Here is a 17,941-nt window from a genome sequence, read left to right on the forward strand (position 1 = left end):
TTGTTGAAGACTGTTTGCATACAACACGAACTTGCTATGTTACTTTTGTCGTTGGTCTGCTGTTTCATATACATATAAGATTTTATGTTTTGAGACTGTCTTTTTTGATAGGAGTAGATATTGTAAAGAATTTTGCAAAAAGCTCAAAATATTGCTTAAGATTGATCAGTGGAATAAACATGATTGCTCATTTAACCTTATCTTTTGTCCTTGATATACAAAATGTATATTACAACACATGCAGAGATGTTTTTGTCCCAGCTTTTGTTCTTTGGCATCAATATTCAGAAAGAAGAAATAAAGAGGAACAAAAATAAATTTGTAAGTTTTTAGGTATTGCTTATTTTTTAGCATTTTATTTTGATTAATAATTCTTTAAAAATATCTACTATTGAGAAAATTAGACAGTCTCAAAAAAATATTCTATCGTTTTACGAGTACAATAAGGTTTTGAAGGTCGAATTAGTGAACCGAATGGTTTGCCCTGGTTTCACTCCCAATATTGACGTAAACGTCATTGATTTTGTTCATTATTGGGTCGGATGGCATATTTTAATTCTTTGGTCGTAGGAGTTCTGTTTCTTAAATTGACACATATGCCACATATGTGTTTATTATATATGTTATACTGTACTGTACCCTAGGCGTTTATAAACATCGTTATTATCATTTGTATCATTGAAGCAATGTGTCATGTATATGTCACATCGTGTTTATCGTTGAAACTTAGTGTCATGTATATGTCACATCGTGTTTATCGTTGAAACTTAGTGTCATGTATATGGCAAATCGTGTTTATCGTTGAATCCTAGTGCCATGTATATGTCACATCGTGTTTATCGTTAAAACTTAGTGTCATGTATATGTCACATCGTGTTTATCGTTGAAACTTAGTGTCATGTATATATCACATACATCGTGTTTATCGTTGAATCCTAATGTCATGTATATGTCACATCGTGTTTATCGTTGAATCCTAGTGTCATGTATATGTCACATCGTGTTTATCGTTTGTACTGTTGAGTCTTAGTGTTATGTATATGTCATATCATGTTTATCGATTTTATCACTGAAGCACAGTGTCATTTCTATGTAACATCATGTTTATCATTTGTATCGTTGAAGCACAGTGTCATGTATATCATGTATACGGCGCATTGTGTTATCTTTGAAGCCCAGTATCGTGTATATGAGTAATCGGGTGTATCGTTTGTATCGTTGAAGCACAAAGTCACTTATATGTCACATCGTGTTTATCATTCAAGCACATTCCCATGTAAATGTCATGTCTTGTTTATTGTTTATATCGTCATTATATGTAACAGTTATCAAAGGTACACCAAAGTGTTTACCGTTTATATCGTTGAAACACTGTTTCATGTATATGTCACATTGACGAATATACCACAAACTCTGTTTGATTTCTGTCGTAAGAGTTCTGTGCCATTGGTATACACGACACATTCTATTTAGGTATATGTCTTATGTTCGGCAGAAATATATTAACTTTGTCACAGTGGAGTGTCGTATAGTTATGCGGGATATACAAAAACGCAGCCTCGTCTAGTCAGCACTTTAAGACCCCTTGCAACACTACCTTCCTTGAAATCCTGTACCTATAGGGGGCTGTTGTAAGGCAACATTCTGAACTAATCTGTGTTTATCTTTTTTTTTCAGAGGCAATCAGCACACTCCGACTGCCTCTATTTCAGGACCAATTGTCTTTATTGTCTATTGTTTTGATTGAAAATGAAATAGTGTGCCACTGGTCGTTAAGCAACAAACAATCAACCATTGTCGTAAATCCCACATTGTTTTATTTTTTGAGTGTCAATGAGTAACATGACACATCTGTGTTATGATTTCTTTCGTTAGAGTACTATGCCATTGATTTATATCATACATCCTATTTTAGAATGTGTCTCGTTAACCTTTTTCACATTTAAAAAAAAATTGGAGCTGTTTCATTCACCAAAATAACCTTTTTTTTTTATCTGCGTAGTAAGGGTAAAGTCTCATTGACATATATTCCATATCTTGTTATTATCTGCGTCGTAAGGGTTTAGTCTCGTTCACGTATGTTCCACATATTTTTATTATCTGCGTCGGAAAGGTATAATATTATTGACGTCTATTCCACTTCTTTTATCTATCTGCGTCGTAAAGGGTAGTCTAAATGACGTGTGCTACACATCTTTCTTTTTGTTATCTGCGTCGTACGGGTGACGTCGGATTGACATATATTCCAAATATATTTAATATCTGCGTCGTAAGAGTATAGTCTCATTGACGTCGTAAGAGTAAACGAAATTTTATCTGGATGTAGGACACACAGTTAATAGAACACAGTCTGTATGGTGCAAGACCATGTATTATTAGTACTTCATTAGCATTTAAAAAAGTCTTGAAATAGGAAAATAAACATACGAGTAAACTTAAAACAATCCATTAGCTTGGTATGAATATAATCATTAATTTGTTAATATGTCAGTTGTTTATCGTCCACTGAAAAGTATATCATGTATATTTAGGATGAGAACAAATAAAAAATGTATATATCTGAATTTTTGTATATATTATAAACAAGAAGATGTGGTATGATTGCCAATGAGACAACTGTCCACAACAAACTAACATGACACAGGCATTAACAACTATAGGCCACCGTACGGCCTTCAACAATGAGCAAAGCCCATACAGCATAGTCAGCTATAAAAGGCCCCGATAAGACAATGTAAAACAATTTAAACGAGAAAACAAACGGCCTTATTTATATAAGAAAAATGAACGAAAAACAAATATGTAACAAATAAACAAACGACAACCACTGAATTACAGGCTCCTGACTTGGGACAGGCACATACATAAATAATGTGGCGGGGTTAAACATGTTAGCGGGATCCCATCCCTCCCCCTAACATGGGAAAGTTGTATAACAGTACAACATAAGAACGAACTATGAAAATCAGTTGAAAAAGGCTTAACTTTAACTCATCAGACGGACAAAAATACCCGACACCAAAAAGACACAATGAACAGACCTGAGAGTACTTGCAGTTATCTGACAGCTAGTTCAAAGCCACTAACAACTAATAAAAAAAATCTTGCATCTAAGTCTTAACTATCATTCCGTTCACATCCAATATCCAATGGATTTAGTGTAAATATGTCATAAACATTTAGAGAAAAACATGACCTTGTGCAATGCCAAGTTACAGGTATCGACAGATTGAAGATCCATGAATGTGTAAATGTATATAACATACTAGTAATAATTAGTTTGCTTTTAATTTACTGATAACAAAATCAATATTTATACAAATAAAAACAATATCCAATGATCTTATTACAGTTTTGAATTGGTAACCTTTTAGAATAAGTTTATTTAAAGGAGCGGTAAGTTTAAAAGGATCATTTATATTTACGGGCACGGTTAACAATATTTCCATAAATAATAGGATGTGCTATCCCGTTTGAAATAAGTTTTCTACAGGAACAACCAAACTTCAAAACCAAATTTTTATATATATGGAAAAAATTAGTAAAGGTTTTAAGTAATTTATGGTAACGATATCCCTGGTTTAATAATTTACCAGTAAATAAACTCATCATAGATACCAGGACTAAAGGAGTAGGTCCGGTAAGGGTCGATTTTGGCCCCAAATTTCAGTTTCATCTAACGAGATATTTATGACATTTTTTAAACACTTAAGTGTCTATTTCAATTGATTCGATTAGTTTATGTAAAAGATTTTAACTGACTCAGTCATTAAAAACGCTCCGATTGAAGCTTAAATATGAAAAATCTATGAAATATGCCAAAAAACGTCACTTTTCAGATGGTTTTCGTCAAAAATAAAAGTGGCCGCATCCGTGTTCATCCTCAACCTTTATATATGTTATGTATTATCATCAAATACAACTTACATTTCAATATTATGAATGAACACGAATGCGGCCACTTTCATTTATGACGGAAACCTTCTAAAATTTAACTAAAATGCTATAATTGTGAAGATTTCAGTAATTAAGCATGACTTTATGATGCTAGTTCACGATATATGTACATTGTATTGTCAAAAACAGCACATATTTATGTAGCAGAAGCATTCTACTTTCCAAAAAATAGCTAAAAGATTACATTTTCACAATTTTGCAAAACTGCTTAATTTTTGGGCCAAAAAGGGGTCTTACTGAACCTCCTCCTTTAGTATATACGCTAGACGCACGTTTCGTCTACAATAAACTCTTCAGAGACGCTCGAATCCAAAAAAGTTGAAAAGGCCAAATAAAGTACGAAGTTGATGAGCATTGAAGACCAAAATTCCTAAAAGTTTTGCCAAATACAGCTAAGGTAATCTATGCTTGAGGTACAGTGGAGATCACTTCTAACCTCTCATTAGAACTGTCAGAATATTCTGTCATAGAACTGTTCTAACCTGTCCGAGAACAGTTCTACCTAGAACAGTTAACCCTAGAACTATTCTAAGTAGAACTGTCAGAATCAATTCTAGGTAGAACTGACTCAATCAGTTTTGGTAGAACTGTCAGCATCAGTTCTAGGGTAGAACTGTCTAAATCAGTTCTATGTAGAACTGTCCAAATCACTTCTAACCGTAGAACTGTCAGCAGAACTGACTAAATCAGTCAGGACTGTAGAACAGTTCTAAATGACGTCACTGCAGTAAGGGCACTTTAGAAGTTAGAAAAATAAATATTTTCCAATTACTTTGCTATATATTAAATAGACGAGATTTTCCATATTTTTTACTGATCAAACGACTTTTTTTTTACGTTATATGTACAAATATCGAAGTAAATAGGTTATCCAAATCATCGGAGAAATATTTTTATAAGATTGCATACGGAAACATCATTGTTTACGTTTCTTCGTTCCCCGTTTTTAACAGTCTCTTCCTAAATAAAACTCTGCATTTAATTCAATGAATTTTAATCGTAATTTACCTTGTTTGCCTTGGATTAACATTTATTTAAAATTCTGTTTTGACAAATGTTCAAACCGTAAAATTGTACAGTGGATGAATTATGGGGTATTAATGAAAAAAGTGTTGTACAACGTAAAAAAAAACTATATATACATTTGCACCATCTCGTCAATTTAGCCAGACTTATCCATAACGATTATAAATGATATTTTGGAGTCTGCAACTCAGAAAAATATACTGGATCTGAACATGAATGAAACATTTGCCCCTGGACGTTCGGCTACATACAAAATCATGCATTTTTCTTTGCCTTCTTCAAATTATATTAACACTCAACTTATTAACAGTATACTATTCCAAGAAGAGAACTTCCCATACATGTACTTTTTATTTTATTTTTAAAATAAAGTATATGAATCAGTCATGTGAGTGTTGGATGATGCCATTAAATAGTTTTGTATATAAAAAAAAAACATCACAAACTACTGACTTAAACATTGTTAAAAAGTCACTTTAGCATGTTTAATGACGGTTGATTATTATGGATACAGAGAGGAAATAACGGCGCGCTAAATTCTTAGATATGGTATAAATACACCTTGTCGCTATTTGTCTGCCATTACTGGATATCACACAGGTTCCCGTAAAATTTTGACGTCATAAAACAAAATATCTAACGCCACAATGGAAAAGTCATTGTTGTATGCTTCAAAAGTTCAAGAGGCCGGGTCAGCCAGGATTAGCGATAAGGTGTATTGTGTTTCAAAGTTGGTGTCATTTTTATCATACGATCCGTCCTCACATAGAAATAATATTGGTTTACCATGTTTACATGAGGCCATATACATGTATATTTACATGATAAAGTGTAAATAAGTTCAGTTTTGGTTGATGCGGTAAAATAATTTTGTTAGAACAACTCTCACTCAGTCTGATATATCGAAACCACTGAAATTTGTTTACAATTCAATATTATTAATAAAAAAAGGACTTGAATGACTTGCTGATATTCTAAATTGATGTGGAAACTTTTTTGTAGCCAATGTGTTCCAATATTCATTGATATTGCTGTCATTTGAATTATACAATCCATCGTAATATGTATTACTATAAGGGATTTAGTATGCGGCTATATATATATATATTAAGATTTACATAACAAAGTGTAATTATGGTCAGTTTTGGTTGATGCTGTCACATATGGTCAGTTTTGGTTGATGCTGTCAAATATGGTTAGTTTTGGTTGATGTGGACAAATAATTTTGTTATATTCATGAGTCAGTGTGAGATATCAAAACTACTGAAATTAGTTTACGATTCAAAATTTTGATGAAAAAGAGGACATGCTGGCACTATAAACTGATGTGAGCATAATTTTATTTTCCAATATTGCTTTAATTTATATTAAACAATCCATCCTGATATAAAAATATAAGTGATTTACTTTGCGGCTATTAAGATTGACATCATGTACATAATAAAGTGCAAATATGGTCAGTTTTGGTTGATGCGGACAAATTATTTTGTTATACCAGTCAGTCTGAGGTATGAAAACTACTGATATTTGTTTATGATGCAATATTTTGAATAAAAAGAGGACATGCTGGCATTCTAAATTGATGCAAATGAAATTAGGTAGCATTGTGTTCCAATATTTCTATCATTTGTATTTTCATGATTTTACAATCCATCCTTACATAAAAATATTACAGATTTACTATGCGACTATAAGAGTTACATAAAAAAGAGCAAACATGGTCAGTTTTGGTTGATGCGGTCAAATATGGTCAGTTTTGGTTGATGCGGACAAATATGGTCAGTTTTGGTTAATGATGTCAAATATGGTCAGTTTTGATTGATGCAGACACATATTTTGTTACATGATTACATGTTACTGTTAGTCTGAGGTATGAAAACTACTGATATTTGTTTCTGATGTGATATTTTGAATAAAAATAGGAAATACTGGTACTCTCAATTGATGCGAGAAAAAAAATTGTGGTCATTGATTTCCAATATTGTAGTTATTTATATACTACAGTCCCTCTTGACCTAAAATTATAACTGAATTACTGTGCAGCTATTTAGATTTACATAAAAAAAAAGCAAATATGGTAAGTTTTGGTTGATGCGGTCAAAAGATTTTATTATACGACCCAGTCTGAAGTATGAAAACTACTGATATTTGTTTATGATTCAATAATTTGAATAAAAAGAGGACATGCTCATTGGTAGATCAAGGGGGAGGGGGGTTCCGGAGTTGGAACCCCCTTTTTTGACGATCAATCCATTTGAATGGGAATATATAGTTGGACCCCCACCCCCTTTTTTTAAAATGGCTGGATCTGCCGCTGCATGCTGACTTGTATAGTACAGTCATTGGTCATTGATTTCCAATATTGTAGTTATTTATATACTACAGTCCCTCTTGACCTAAAATTATAACTGAATTACTGTGCAGCTATTTAGATTTACATAAAAAAAAAGCAAATATGGTAAGTTTTGGTTGATGCGGTCAAAAGATTTTATTATACGACCCAGTCTGAAGTATGAAAACTACTGATATTTGTTTATGATTCAATAATTTGAATAAAAAGAGGACATGCTCATTGGTAGATCAAGGGGGAGGGGGGTTCCGGAGTTGGAACCCCCTTTTTTGACGATCAATCCATTTGAATGGGAATATATAGTTGGACCCCCACCCCCTTTTTTTAAAATGGCTGGATCTGCCGCTGCATGCTGACTTGTATAGTACAGTCCCTCTTGACCTAAAATTAAAACCGAAGTACCGTGTGCAGCTATATAGATTTGCAGAAAGAAAGAGCAAATAATGTCAGTTAAGATTGATGTGGTCAAAGGATTTTTGTTAAACAGGTCCGTCCGAGGTATGACAACTACTCGTAAACAGATATTACATTTGGTTAATGAGGTCAGATATTTTGTTATGTGATAACGAGCCATCCTGACTCCCAGAATAACAAATGTAAAACAATTCAAATAATAACCCCCCCCCCCCCTTTCCCCCATAATACTTATTAACGGCCTAATTTATGTACAAAAAATGAAAGAAAAACAAATATTTTATGTTACACATCAATAAAAGAAAATCACTGAATTACGGGCTCCTGACTTGGAACAGGCACATACATGCAGAATATGGCGGGGTTAAACATGTTCTCTTGCCGATTATAAATCTAAAATAAAACCGGCAAAATAGCAAAACTCTACATAATATTAATCGCTATTTTGCCGAAGCCTTTATATTAAGACAAATATTTCTTAAAACTTATAAATCAATTCCAGCCGTAGAATTTATAAATCAATTTTAGCCGTAGAATTTAAAAATTAATTCTGGCCGTAGAATTTATAAATCAATTCTAGCCGTAGAATTGGAAATCAATTCTAACCGTAGAACTGTTCTAGAAGTAGGACTGACCAAAAATTTGGGCAGTTCTACCTAGAACTGTCTAAAACTGTTCTAGGGCAGAACTGTCAGGATCAGTTCTACCTAGAACTGACTAAAAGGTGTCAGGCTGACAGTTCTACATACTGTTCTAGAAAAGTTCTCCTGATAGATTCTGACAGATTTTATGAGAGGATAGAACTGATCTCAACTGTAAAAAAGCCTTAGTATTTCAAAAAAATCTAAAATTTGTAAACAGTAAATTTATAAATATAACCATATCAATGCCATTTCATGTCAGCATAAAAAGAATTGACTGCTGGGCTTGTGATACCCTCGGGGAAATAAATCTCCACCAGCAGTGGCATCGACTCAGTGGTTGTTAATAAACTCATAGATACCAGGACTAAATTTAGAATATACGTAATTCATAGATTGGCATAGAACAGACACGGGCATAGCAAACATGCTGTGAAATATTAACACCGTAAGATGATGCCAAAGGAACATGGAAAATTAACAATAGGGAACAAAATATCGTCCCTATTGTCGGAAATTTTAGTGTGGAGTTTCCCGTTTAAAACCGAAATATCTAAATCCAGGAAAGGACAGTTATTACCGTATCAATTTTATTTATTTAAAGTAAGTTCCTTGGGGTAAATTTCAGCAGTATTCTTAGAAAATTCTTGATTATTTAGCGAAAAAATATCATCAAGACAACGGTAAGTGTTGTTGAATTTATCAATTAAATGCAATTTCGACGGGTCTTTATTGAGTTTAGTCAAAAACTGTGATTCATAACAGTACAGAAACAAGTCTGCTATTTAAGGGGCACAATTAGTGCCCATGGGGATACCTACAACCTGTCGATACACTTTGTTTCTGAAACATACATAAATATTATCAAGGAGAAAATTAACAACTTCAATCATTTCATCATACCTCCAGTAAGTATATATAGCATATTTACCTTTCTCGTTAGAAAAGAAGGCTTTAAATAAGTTGCAGCAAATATATTTGCATTCAGCTTTACCAAACGAACATTTAATTAAATAGGAAAACTTTTGTTTAATAAGATAGTATGGAAGTGTAGTGTAAAGTGTAGAAAAATCAAAACTGTCAACAGAATCAAAAGGACCATCAAAAACACGTAGTTTATCTTAAACATCCAAATAATTGTTTACACTCCACAAAAGGTTTATACCATTATGTTCATATATTTTATTTCAATAGTTTATGAAAATATAAAAAAGAAAATGTGGTATGATTGCCAATGAGACAACTATCCACAAAAGACCAAAATGACACAGACATTAACAATTATAGGTCACCGTACAGCCTTCAACAATGAGCAAAGCCCATACCGCATATTCAGCTATAATAGGCCCCGATAAGACAATGTAAAACAATTCAAACGAGAAAACTAACGGCCTTATTTATGATAAGCTCTTTTATAGTAGTTAATGAACTTGTTAAAAGCACTGAAAAATTGTATGGAAAATGCACAATGGACATTGCTTTATAATTTTTATATGATGTGCATATTAGAGAATACATGTATACGACATTAAATACAATATTTTGTAATACAGAACATGCCAATTTAACTGGTCTGGACGGGATTTAATCGTCTTCATGGATTATTTTATCTTTTTAGTGTTAAGGAATATCCAGAAACCTATTGCTTCGTTTTATTTTATCATTTTCTTCAAGCTATAAACTGGTTTTCTACTTCTTTCACTAGCGTAGTTATTTTGATATCAACATTTCGTAGGGCATGTCTCCTCCTTAACGTATTGTAAAAACACGTAGGGCATTTAAATTCATAAAATCATGTAATTTCTTTCAAAAAAGATAATTTGTTCCTTTTATCGTAATTTTTATATAGAAAGGAACAATGTTGCTTTACTAATAACTCAAGGTTGATTTTATTGAATATAAATGAATATGTCCTAGGCTTAAACAAAAGAGAAACATTTTAACAGGATATAATGAATCAGTGACATACGGGAGTACATTCGAAAAAAAGGAAAATGTGTAACTAAGTGGAGGTACTTTCCTTATTGCGAATGAATCTTAATTTCAAAGAAACTATTCTAGGTCAATTACCAATACTATTCCGTGCCTGCTCTGTATTTAGTTTTGGCATTTCCTGGAAGAGAAATGAGTAACTTTATTGAATGCAGCAAAAGAAAACATGAACAATTAAACGATAACTTTACGTGATGCAACTACATTGTTCTGTTTAGTTTCAACTATACACACATTATCATTGACAAGTAAACTCAAGATAAATTGATCAAACAAACTATATCATTTTTATACTGCAACAGTGATAAGCCAGTATCAGTTATCAGGCTGTGCCCCAGTATTTTTACTCTACAACAATGATAAGCCAGTATCAGTTATCAGGCTGTGCCCCAGAGCAATCAGTATAAGTTATCAGGCTGTGCCCCAGAGCATTCAGTATCAGTTATCAGGCTGTGCCCCAGAGCATTCAGTATCAGTTATCAGGCTGTGCCCCAGAGCATTCAGTATCAGTTATCAGGCTGTGCCCTAGAGCATTCAGTATCAGTTATCAGGCTGTGCCCCAGAGCATTCAGTATCAGTTATCAGGCTGTTTCCAAGAGCATTCAGTATCAGTTATCAGGCTGTTCTCCAGAGCATTCAGTATCAGTTATCAGGCTGTGCCCCAGAGCATTCAGTATCAGTTATCAGGCTGTTCCCCAGAGCATTCAGTATCAGTTATCAGGCTGTGCCCCAGAGCATTCAGTATCAGTTATCAGGCTGTGCCCCAGAGCATTCAGTATCATTTATCAGGCTGTGCCCCAGAGCATTCAGTATCAGTTATCAGACTGTGCCCCAGAGCATTCAGTATCAGTTATCAGGCAATGCAAAATTATTCCGGTAAGAATTGTAAATCACAACATGCCTGAAAAACGTCGTATTGTCTACGCAATGATTGATGATCAGAGTTCGCATACATTAGCAACATCTAATCTCTTTAACGCATTCCAGGATCATGGACCTGATATTAATTATTCGTTGATTTCTTGTGCTGGTAAAGTTCAAACAAGTGGTAGGCAAGGCACTGGATATTCTGTTCAGTCTTTAGATGGAAGTTGTATGTTTAGATTGCCAAATATTATAGAATGTAATGACATTCCTTGCAACCGAGACGAGATTCCGTCTCCAGAAATTGCGTTTCAATATCCCCATCTCAAACCAATATCCCAATATATTCCTAAAGTGATGGAAGACATAGAAATAGAGCTATTAATTGGTCGAGACATATCTGCAGTGCATTATGTGTTAGATCAGAGAACTGAGGGAGACCGGCTCCCATTTGCACAAAAGTTACCCTTAGGTTGGGTCATTGTTGGAAAAGTCTGTCTTGGAAATGCACATATGCCTGAAATAACTGTATACAAAACATACATCACAAATAGCGGTCGACCAACATTATTTGAACCTTGTCAAAGTAAAATTAAGGTTGAAACCGATTTATTTATAAAAACAGATAAGGATAACAAAATAGAACTTTCAGTGGACGATACACGTTTTCTAAGGTTAATGGACTCGGAGTTTGAAAAAGACACTGATGGGCATTGGACCGCACCTTTGCCATTTCGTAAGTATATTCAACCATTGCCAGATAACAAAGCTCTTGCGTTAAAACGCGCCAATTCTCTTGACATGAATTTGCGCCGTAATCCTACTAAGTTGGAACATGTGAAGTTGTTTATGGACAAAATATTTGAACGTGGTCATGCTGAAAAAGCACCAAGTCTATTACCGAATGATAAGCGATGGTATTTGCCCATGGTCGGGGTATACCATCCTCGAAAGCCAGAATCTATCAGAGTTGTTTTTGATTCGTCCGCTCAATTTGGAGGTGTAGCCCTCAATGATGTGTTAATGTCGGGTCCAGACTTGTCGAATAGTCTTCAAGGAGTTCTGCTTAGGTTTCGTCGTGAACGCGTTGCAGTAACCGCTGATGTGGAACAAATGTTTCATGACTTCCGTGTTAAGACCGATCATCGCAACTATCTTCGTTTCTTATGGCACCCAAATAGTGATTTAAGTAAACCTCTGGAGGAGTTTAGAATGACAGTTCATGTATTTGGAAAACAGCCCTTCACCAGCTGTTGCCACATATGGTTTGCGTAGATCTGTCCAAACCGCATCTCTAGACGTTCAGAAATTTGTATCTAAGAACTTCTACGTCGATGATGGACTAATAAGTTGTTCAAGTGTGTGCGAAATCGTTGATTTAGTAAAGAATACACAAAGTGAATTGATGAAAGGCGGCAGATTAAGACTACACAAAATCGCGTCGAACTCAACAGAAGTACTTAAACAATTTGCTAAAGATGATCTTGCGAAAGATTTGAAAAACATTGACATTGACGAAGAAAATTTACCGTTGCAAAGAAGTCTAGGCATATCATGGGACATTAATTAGATGCCTTTGTATTTAGTGTCGATATAGAACCGAAGCCATTCACGCGCCGTGGGGTGATCTCTACTATCAACAGCTTATTCGACACCATTGGTTTTACCGCACCAGTAACTCTAGAAGGAAAGTTATTGCTACACGAGATTATGTCATGCTCTTCATCTACCGACCGGGATGATCCGCTAGAGGAAGATTTTCATAAACGCTGGAAATTATAGGTTGACTCGTTGAAGAACCTTTGTGATTTGCGTATTCCAAGAATGTATTGTATTTATTCAGTTGAGAATGCAAGTACAAATGTAGGTTAGAAGCTCATGTTTTTTGTGATGCATCGAAGGAAGCTGTAGCCGCCGTTGCGTACTTAAAGGTGTTCTCAGGAGAAACTAGTGATATAGGATTCCTTATTGGAAAAACGAAGGTTGCTCCGAAGCACGGACATACTACACCCCGTCTTGAACTATGTGCTGCTGTGCTTGGAATAGACATAGCAGAGATTATTAAAGATCAATTAGGCATAGACAATGAAGACTTTCATTTCTATACTGACAGCCAAATAGTACTTGGCTATATTTCAAACGATGAAAAAAGATTTTTTGTGTATGTCGCAAACCGTGTAGGCCGAATCAGAGCTTTTAGTATGCCCAAACAATGGAATCATATCCCGACTAAAGAAAATCCAGCTGATCTTGCGACACGCCCGTTCTCTGCTAGTGATTTACCATCAAGCAAATGGATAAGAGGACCGAGTTGCCTAACAACGAATTTAAAAACTACCGATGATCTGAATTTCCCGTTAGTGGATCCCGATATTGATAAGGAAGTAAGGACTGTTATTTCAACGGCTAAATCAACTCTACATGTATCTACATCTTGTCTGTTATAAACAGTATTGATAAATTTTCTAAGTGGTCAAAATTAGCTTGTTTGGTTCGACTTATGAAAGGTTGCATGCGTAGAAAAAGTGGCGACAAATCAGCTGTTACAACAGAGGAAGCTGAACTTGTGGCTTTAAAACATGTGCAAAACGAATGTTTTCACACGGAACTTGAAGCAATAGGATGTGGTCAGAATTTACCGAAGAATAGTTCGTTAATATCACTCAACCCAATCTTAGATAATAATGGTGTCTTGCGAGTTGGAGGTCGTATCAGACGTATGCTTACTAAGGACGATAATACTGCAGACTTGTCACATGTGTCACTAGACAAACATCCGTATATTATACCGAGAAACCACCATGTCGCAATTCTTCTCATAAGACATTATCATGCGAAGGTTCAACATCAGGGCAGGACAATGACCGAAGGCGCAATACGTTCTGCTGGTTTATGGATATTAGGCGTTAAGCGAAATGTCAATAGTGTCATCCATAATTGTGTACTTTGCAGGAAATTACGTGGCAAGTTAGGTTGGACTCAAATGGCAGACCTGCCAGCTGACAGGTTACAAGTTGATGCACCGTTCACTTATGTAGGTTTAGATGTTTTCGGTCCATGGCAAGTTATTGTCCGTCGAACACGCGCAGCAAGTTCTTCAAACAAACGTTGGGGTCTATTATTGACATGCTTAGTATCTCGTGCAATACATAAAAAGTAAAAACACAAAAATACTGAACTCCGAGGAAAATTCAAAAAGGAAAATCAAAAATCAAAAGGCATGTGGAACTTATTGAGGAATTAAGTAGTGCCTCTTTTCATGCTTTTATTAACGCTTTGCGAAGATTTATTGCTTTGCGTGGACCAATTCAGGAATTGAGGTCAGACCGTGGTACTAATTTCATAGGTGCTGCGAAGGAGCTTAATATTGTATCAGAATTCGTTGGACACTCCGATGAAGCAGTTTTTATCAGACAATGAAATAGTTAGGATTTTCAACCCCCCTCATGCATCACATTTTGGTGGTGTGTGGGAGCGCATGATAGGCTCATGTAGACGTATTCTAGATTCATTGTTATTGCAAAATAAGTTCAAGGATTTAACACATGAAGTACTTTCAACATTAATGTGCGAAGTCAGTGCCATGGTCAATTCGAGGCCATTGGTTCCAGTTTCTAGTGATCCTGAAAACCCGTCAGTTCTTTCGCCATCTCTTCTAACTCAGAAGCCTGCGTCGTCAAGTGGATCTCTTGGACAAGTCGAATTCGAAACAAAGGATGCGATGCGAAGCCAGTGGAAACTTGTTCAGTATCTAGCCGATCAATTCTGGTCTCGTTGGCAAACAGAGTACATCGATAGCCTTCAGGCTCGTCCGAAATGGAAATCTGGAGGTGATAATTTCCTTGAAGGTGATGTCATTCTCATGCGGAAGACCGAACTTCCTAGAAGTCAATGGCCACTCGGTGTTATTGACACAGTATTTGAAAGTGATGATTCTAAAGTTAGAAAGGTCCAAGTGTCTATAGTCGTTGATGGACAAAGGAAGTCGTATGTGAGACCAATAAGCGAATTGGTTCGATTGATTGAAGCATCTTAAAACTCTTCAGTTCGACAATTGCAAGTTGTTTATATCATAGATACATTGTGAGATTTATGAGAAATTTAGTATGATCTTTATGTTCATTCATTGTCATTTTTTGAATGTATGTGTATTGTGAGTAACAATGTATCACACATCTTTTCTCTAGTTATTCAAGTTTAACATGCTATAGAAGTAATAATTTTTTAGCATGTGATTAAAGATAAATGAGTTAATTTTTTATAGCGATTTTCAGTTAGAAATATCAGAAGGAGAGTGTAATGTTACCGGAACGGATTTCCGATTTGTTTCCTTTATTAGTATTTTTGTAATATCAGACACATTTCCTGTCAAATTTGTTCTGCTTTCAACACTTATATTTGCTGGTTATAAGCGCCATAGAGTAAGTTCTTTACATTTATTTATCTTAAAACTATTGTTAGATAAAGTTTACATAAGTATTTTTACTGATTATAAAGTATACGCTTTGAATTATTTCACACACAAATCACGTTGTTCAAATCACTGTATGAAAAGTGCGAATCGTCAAATGAGTTGATCACATGGGTCTTGTCAGATTTTTTAATTTTCACTGTATGGAACGTGTGAATCGTAATAAAGTTTTTTTACTAGTATAAAGTCGGCGTTATTCATCCAATATTTTTATGTTTGATATTGATTGTTTGTTATAAATGACTTATGATTGATACATGTATGTTTGCTTGTCATTTACATATTTTCTTCTTTGTAGTCTTTTACCCTCAGTAGAAGGAGGAATAAACATATCCAAATTTATAGTGTTCTTTGATTTTGGGTCATGTAACATCACACACAGTTAACGACAAACAATATGACAGACACGAACCAACAACAACCACTGAACTACAGCTCATAAATTAAGACAGGCACATAAAGTATTTGGCGGGGTTCAGCTTTTAAGAGCATTCAACTTTTCCCAATATTGGTGCGGTGGTGTAACAGCACAACATGCTCGAACAATCTTCAAGAATTAGTTGCAATTGGATTAACTCGAAAGATTGATATGAGGCAGAAAAACAATTAACATAAAACAATAGAATCAAGTCATCGAAATAATAGTACTCACAGTTACTGAAAGATAGATACAAGCCAATTGAAGCTTTTAAATAAATAGTGTCCACCCAAAATAAAGACAAAAAATATTTTCGAAACAATTGCAAATACAAAGTTTCAGGAGAAATGCGTTCATATAAACTATATTTCTGAAATTTGCAGCTATTTTAAAAATATAATTTTACAATTATATTTTAAAAGGAAGTTTGCTGCTCAGATTCAAAATATTAGCTATCCATAGCATTAGTATATGTTGATAGGAGATTAATTGAGGTATCAAAAAAGCAAAACAAATATAGGGGTCGATGTGTTTGTTTTCGAGATATAAGTCATTGGAATTTAGGCGGGTTAAATGTTCTCTCTTGATTTTTCTTAGCTCGATAATTGACCCATTAAAGTTCTCAAAAACTATTAAAAAATAAATAAGATTTTATAAGACTTTTACAAATGGCTTAAAATTATACATGTAAAAGATTTATATAAAGAACGATGGGGGATCATGTGCAAATTTGTTTAATGCATCCAATGGATAAAACCAGAGGATTTCGAAAATCTGAAAAAAAATCCAGAACATGACAAGCGAACATCCTTAAGTCGATTTTTAGAATTTGATTAATTGTATATCTCTAATTCTATAGGAATTTACCCCTTTTCCAACAAATTGTGTAAAAATAATTTTGAAAATAATTTTAAAATAAATGAAAGAGTACATAATTAGCCTATTCATTTTTCTAGAATAAGAACGAAACTTCAACCGAGTTTCAAAGCAGATTGTGTTTAAACTTTCCGACAAAGCATTGATGGATGTGCCACATTACATTCATTTAGTAAGTGTACTGTCGATTTGATTATTATGCCACATTTCAGTTTATTTGTGTCTTAAAGGTACAGTGTCACTGATGAGTGTGTTACGTATATTTTATTTGTGTCGTTATAGTACTGTGTTGGCCGGATTTGTCACGTATTTTATGTTGTTTAAGTATTGTCGTGTTAGTATTTATGTTACATTGTTTTATTCGTGTTATATGGGTTGTTTTTCATTGAGAAATATGCCATGTTTTGTTTTAATTGTGTTCTGTGAGTACTGTATCATCGACGGACATGCTAAATTGTTTTATTTGTCTTGACAGATCGAGCTCATTGACGTATGTGCATCACCGTTAGTCATTGACGTATATGCATCACCGTTAGTCAATTGACGTATTTTCATCGCCGTTAGTTATGGACGTATATGCGTCACCGTTAGTCATTGACTTATATGCATCACCGTTAGTCATTGACGTATATGCATCACCGTCAGTCATTGAGGTATATGCACCAGCGTTAGTCATTGACGTATATCAATCGCCGTTGGTCAATGTCGTTTATGCATCACCGTAAGTCAATGTATTATATAAATCGCCGTTAGTCATTGACGTTTATGCATCACCGTTAGTCATTGACGTATGTGAATCATCGCTAGTCATGGACATATATGCATCGTCGTTAGTCATTGATGTATATGTATCGCCGTTAGTCATTGACGTATATGCATCACCGTACGCCATTGACGTATATGGATCACCGTACGTCATTGGCGTATATGCA

At 34.6% G+C, this 17,941-nt stretch overlaps 2 protein-coding genes across 2 annotated transcripts; both read left to right on the forward strand.

Annotated features, from left to right (window-relative positions):
• The first annotated feature begins 13,756 nt into the window (after positions 1 to 13,756).
• LOC139501984 (uncharacterized) lies at positions 13,757 to 14,404 on the forward strand. The gene has a single exon (XM_071291299.1). The coding sequence runs from the start codon at positions 13,757 to 13,759 to the stop codon at positions 14,402 to 14,404; it is 648 nt and encodes a 215-aa protein (XP_071147400.1).
• Positions 14,405 to 14,638: 234 nt separating this feature from the next.
• LOC139501985 (uncharacterized) lies at positions 14,639 to 15,280 on the forward strand. Its single transcript, XM_071291300.1, has one exon. The coding sequence runs from the start codon at positions 14,639 to 14,641 to the stop codon at positions 15,278 to 15,280; it is 642 nt and encodes a 213-aa protein (XP_071147401.1).
• The last annotated feature ends 2,661 nt before the right edge of the window (positions 15,281 to 17,941 follow it).

Source organism: Mytilus edulis, chromosome 13 (assembly GCF_963676685.1).
Source record: "Mytilus edulis chromosome 13, xbMytEdul2.2, whole genome shotgun sequence".
Lineage (NCBI taxonomy): Eukaryota > Metazoa > Mollusca > Bivalvia > Mytilida > Mytilidae > Mytilus > Mytilus edulis.

Coding starts and splice junctions, on each gene's coding strand:
- LOC139501984 (XM_071291299.1), top strand. CDS start 13,757: ATGCGTAGAAAAAGTGGCGACAAATCAGCTGTTACAACAGAGGAAGCT.
- LOC139501985 (XM_071291300.1), top strand. CDS start 14,639: ATGAAGCAGTTTTTATCAGACAATGAAATAGTTAGGATTTTCAACCCC.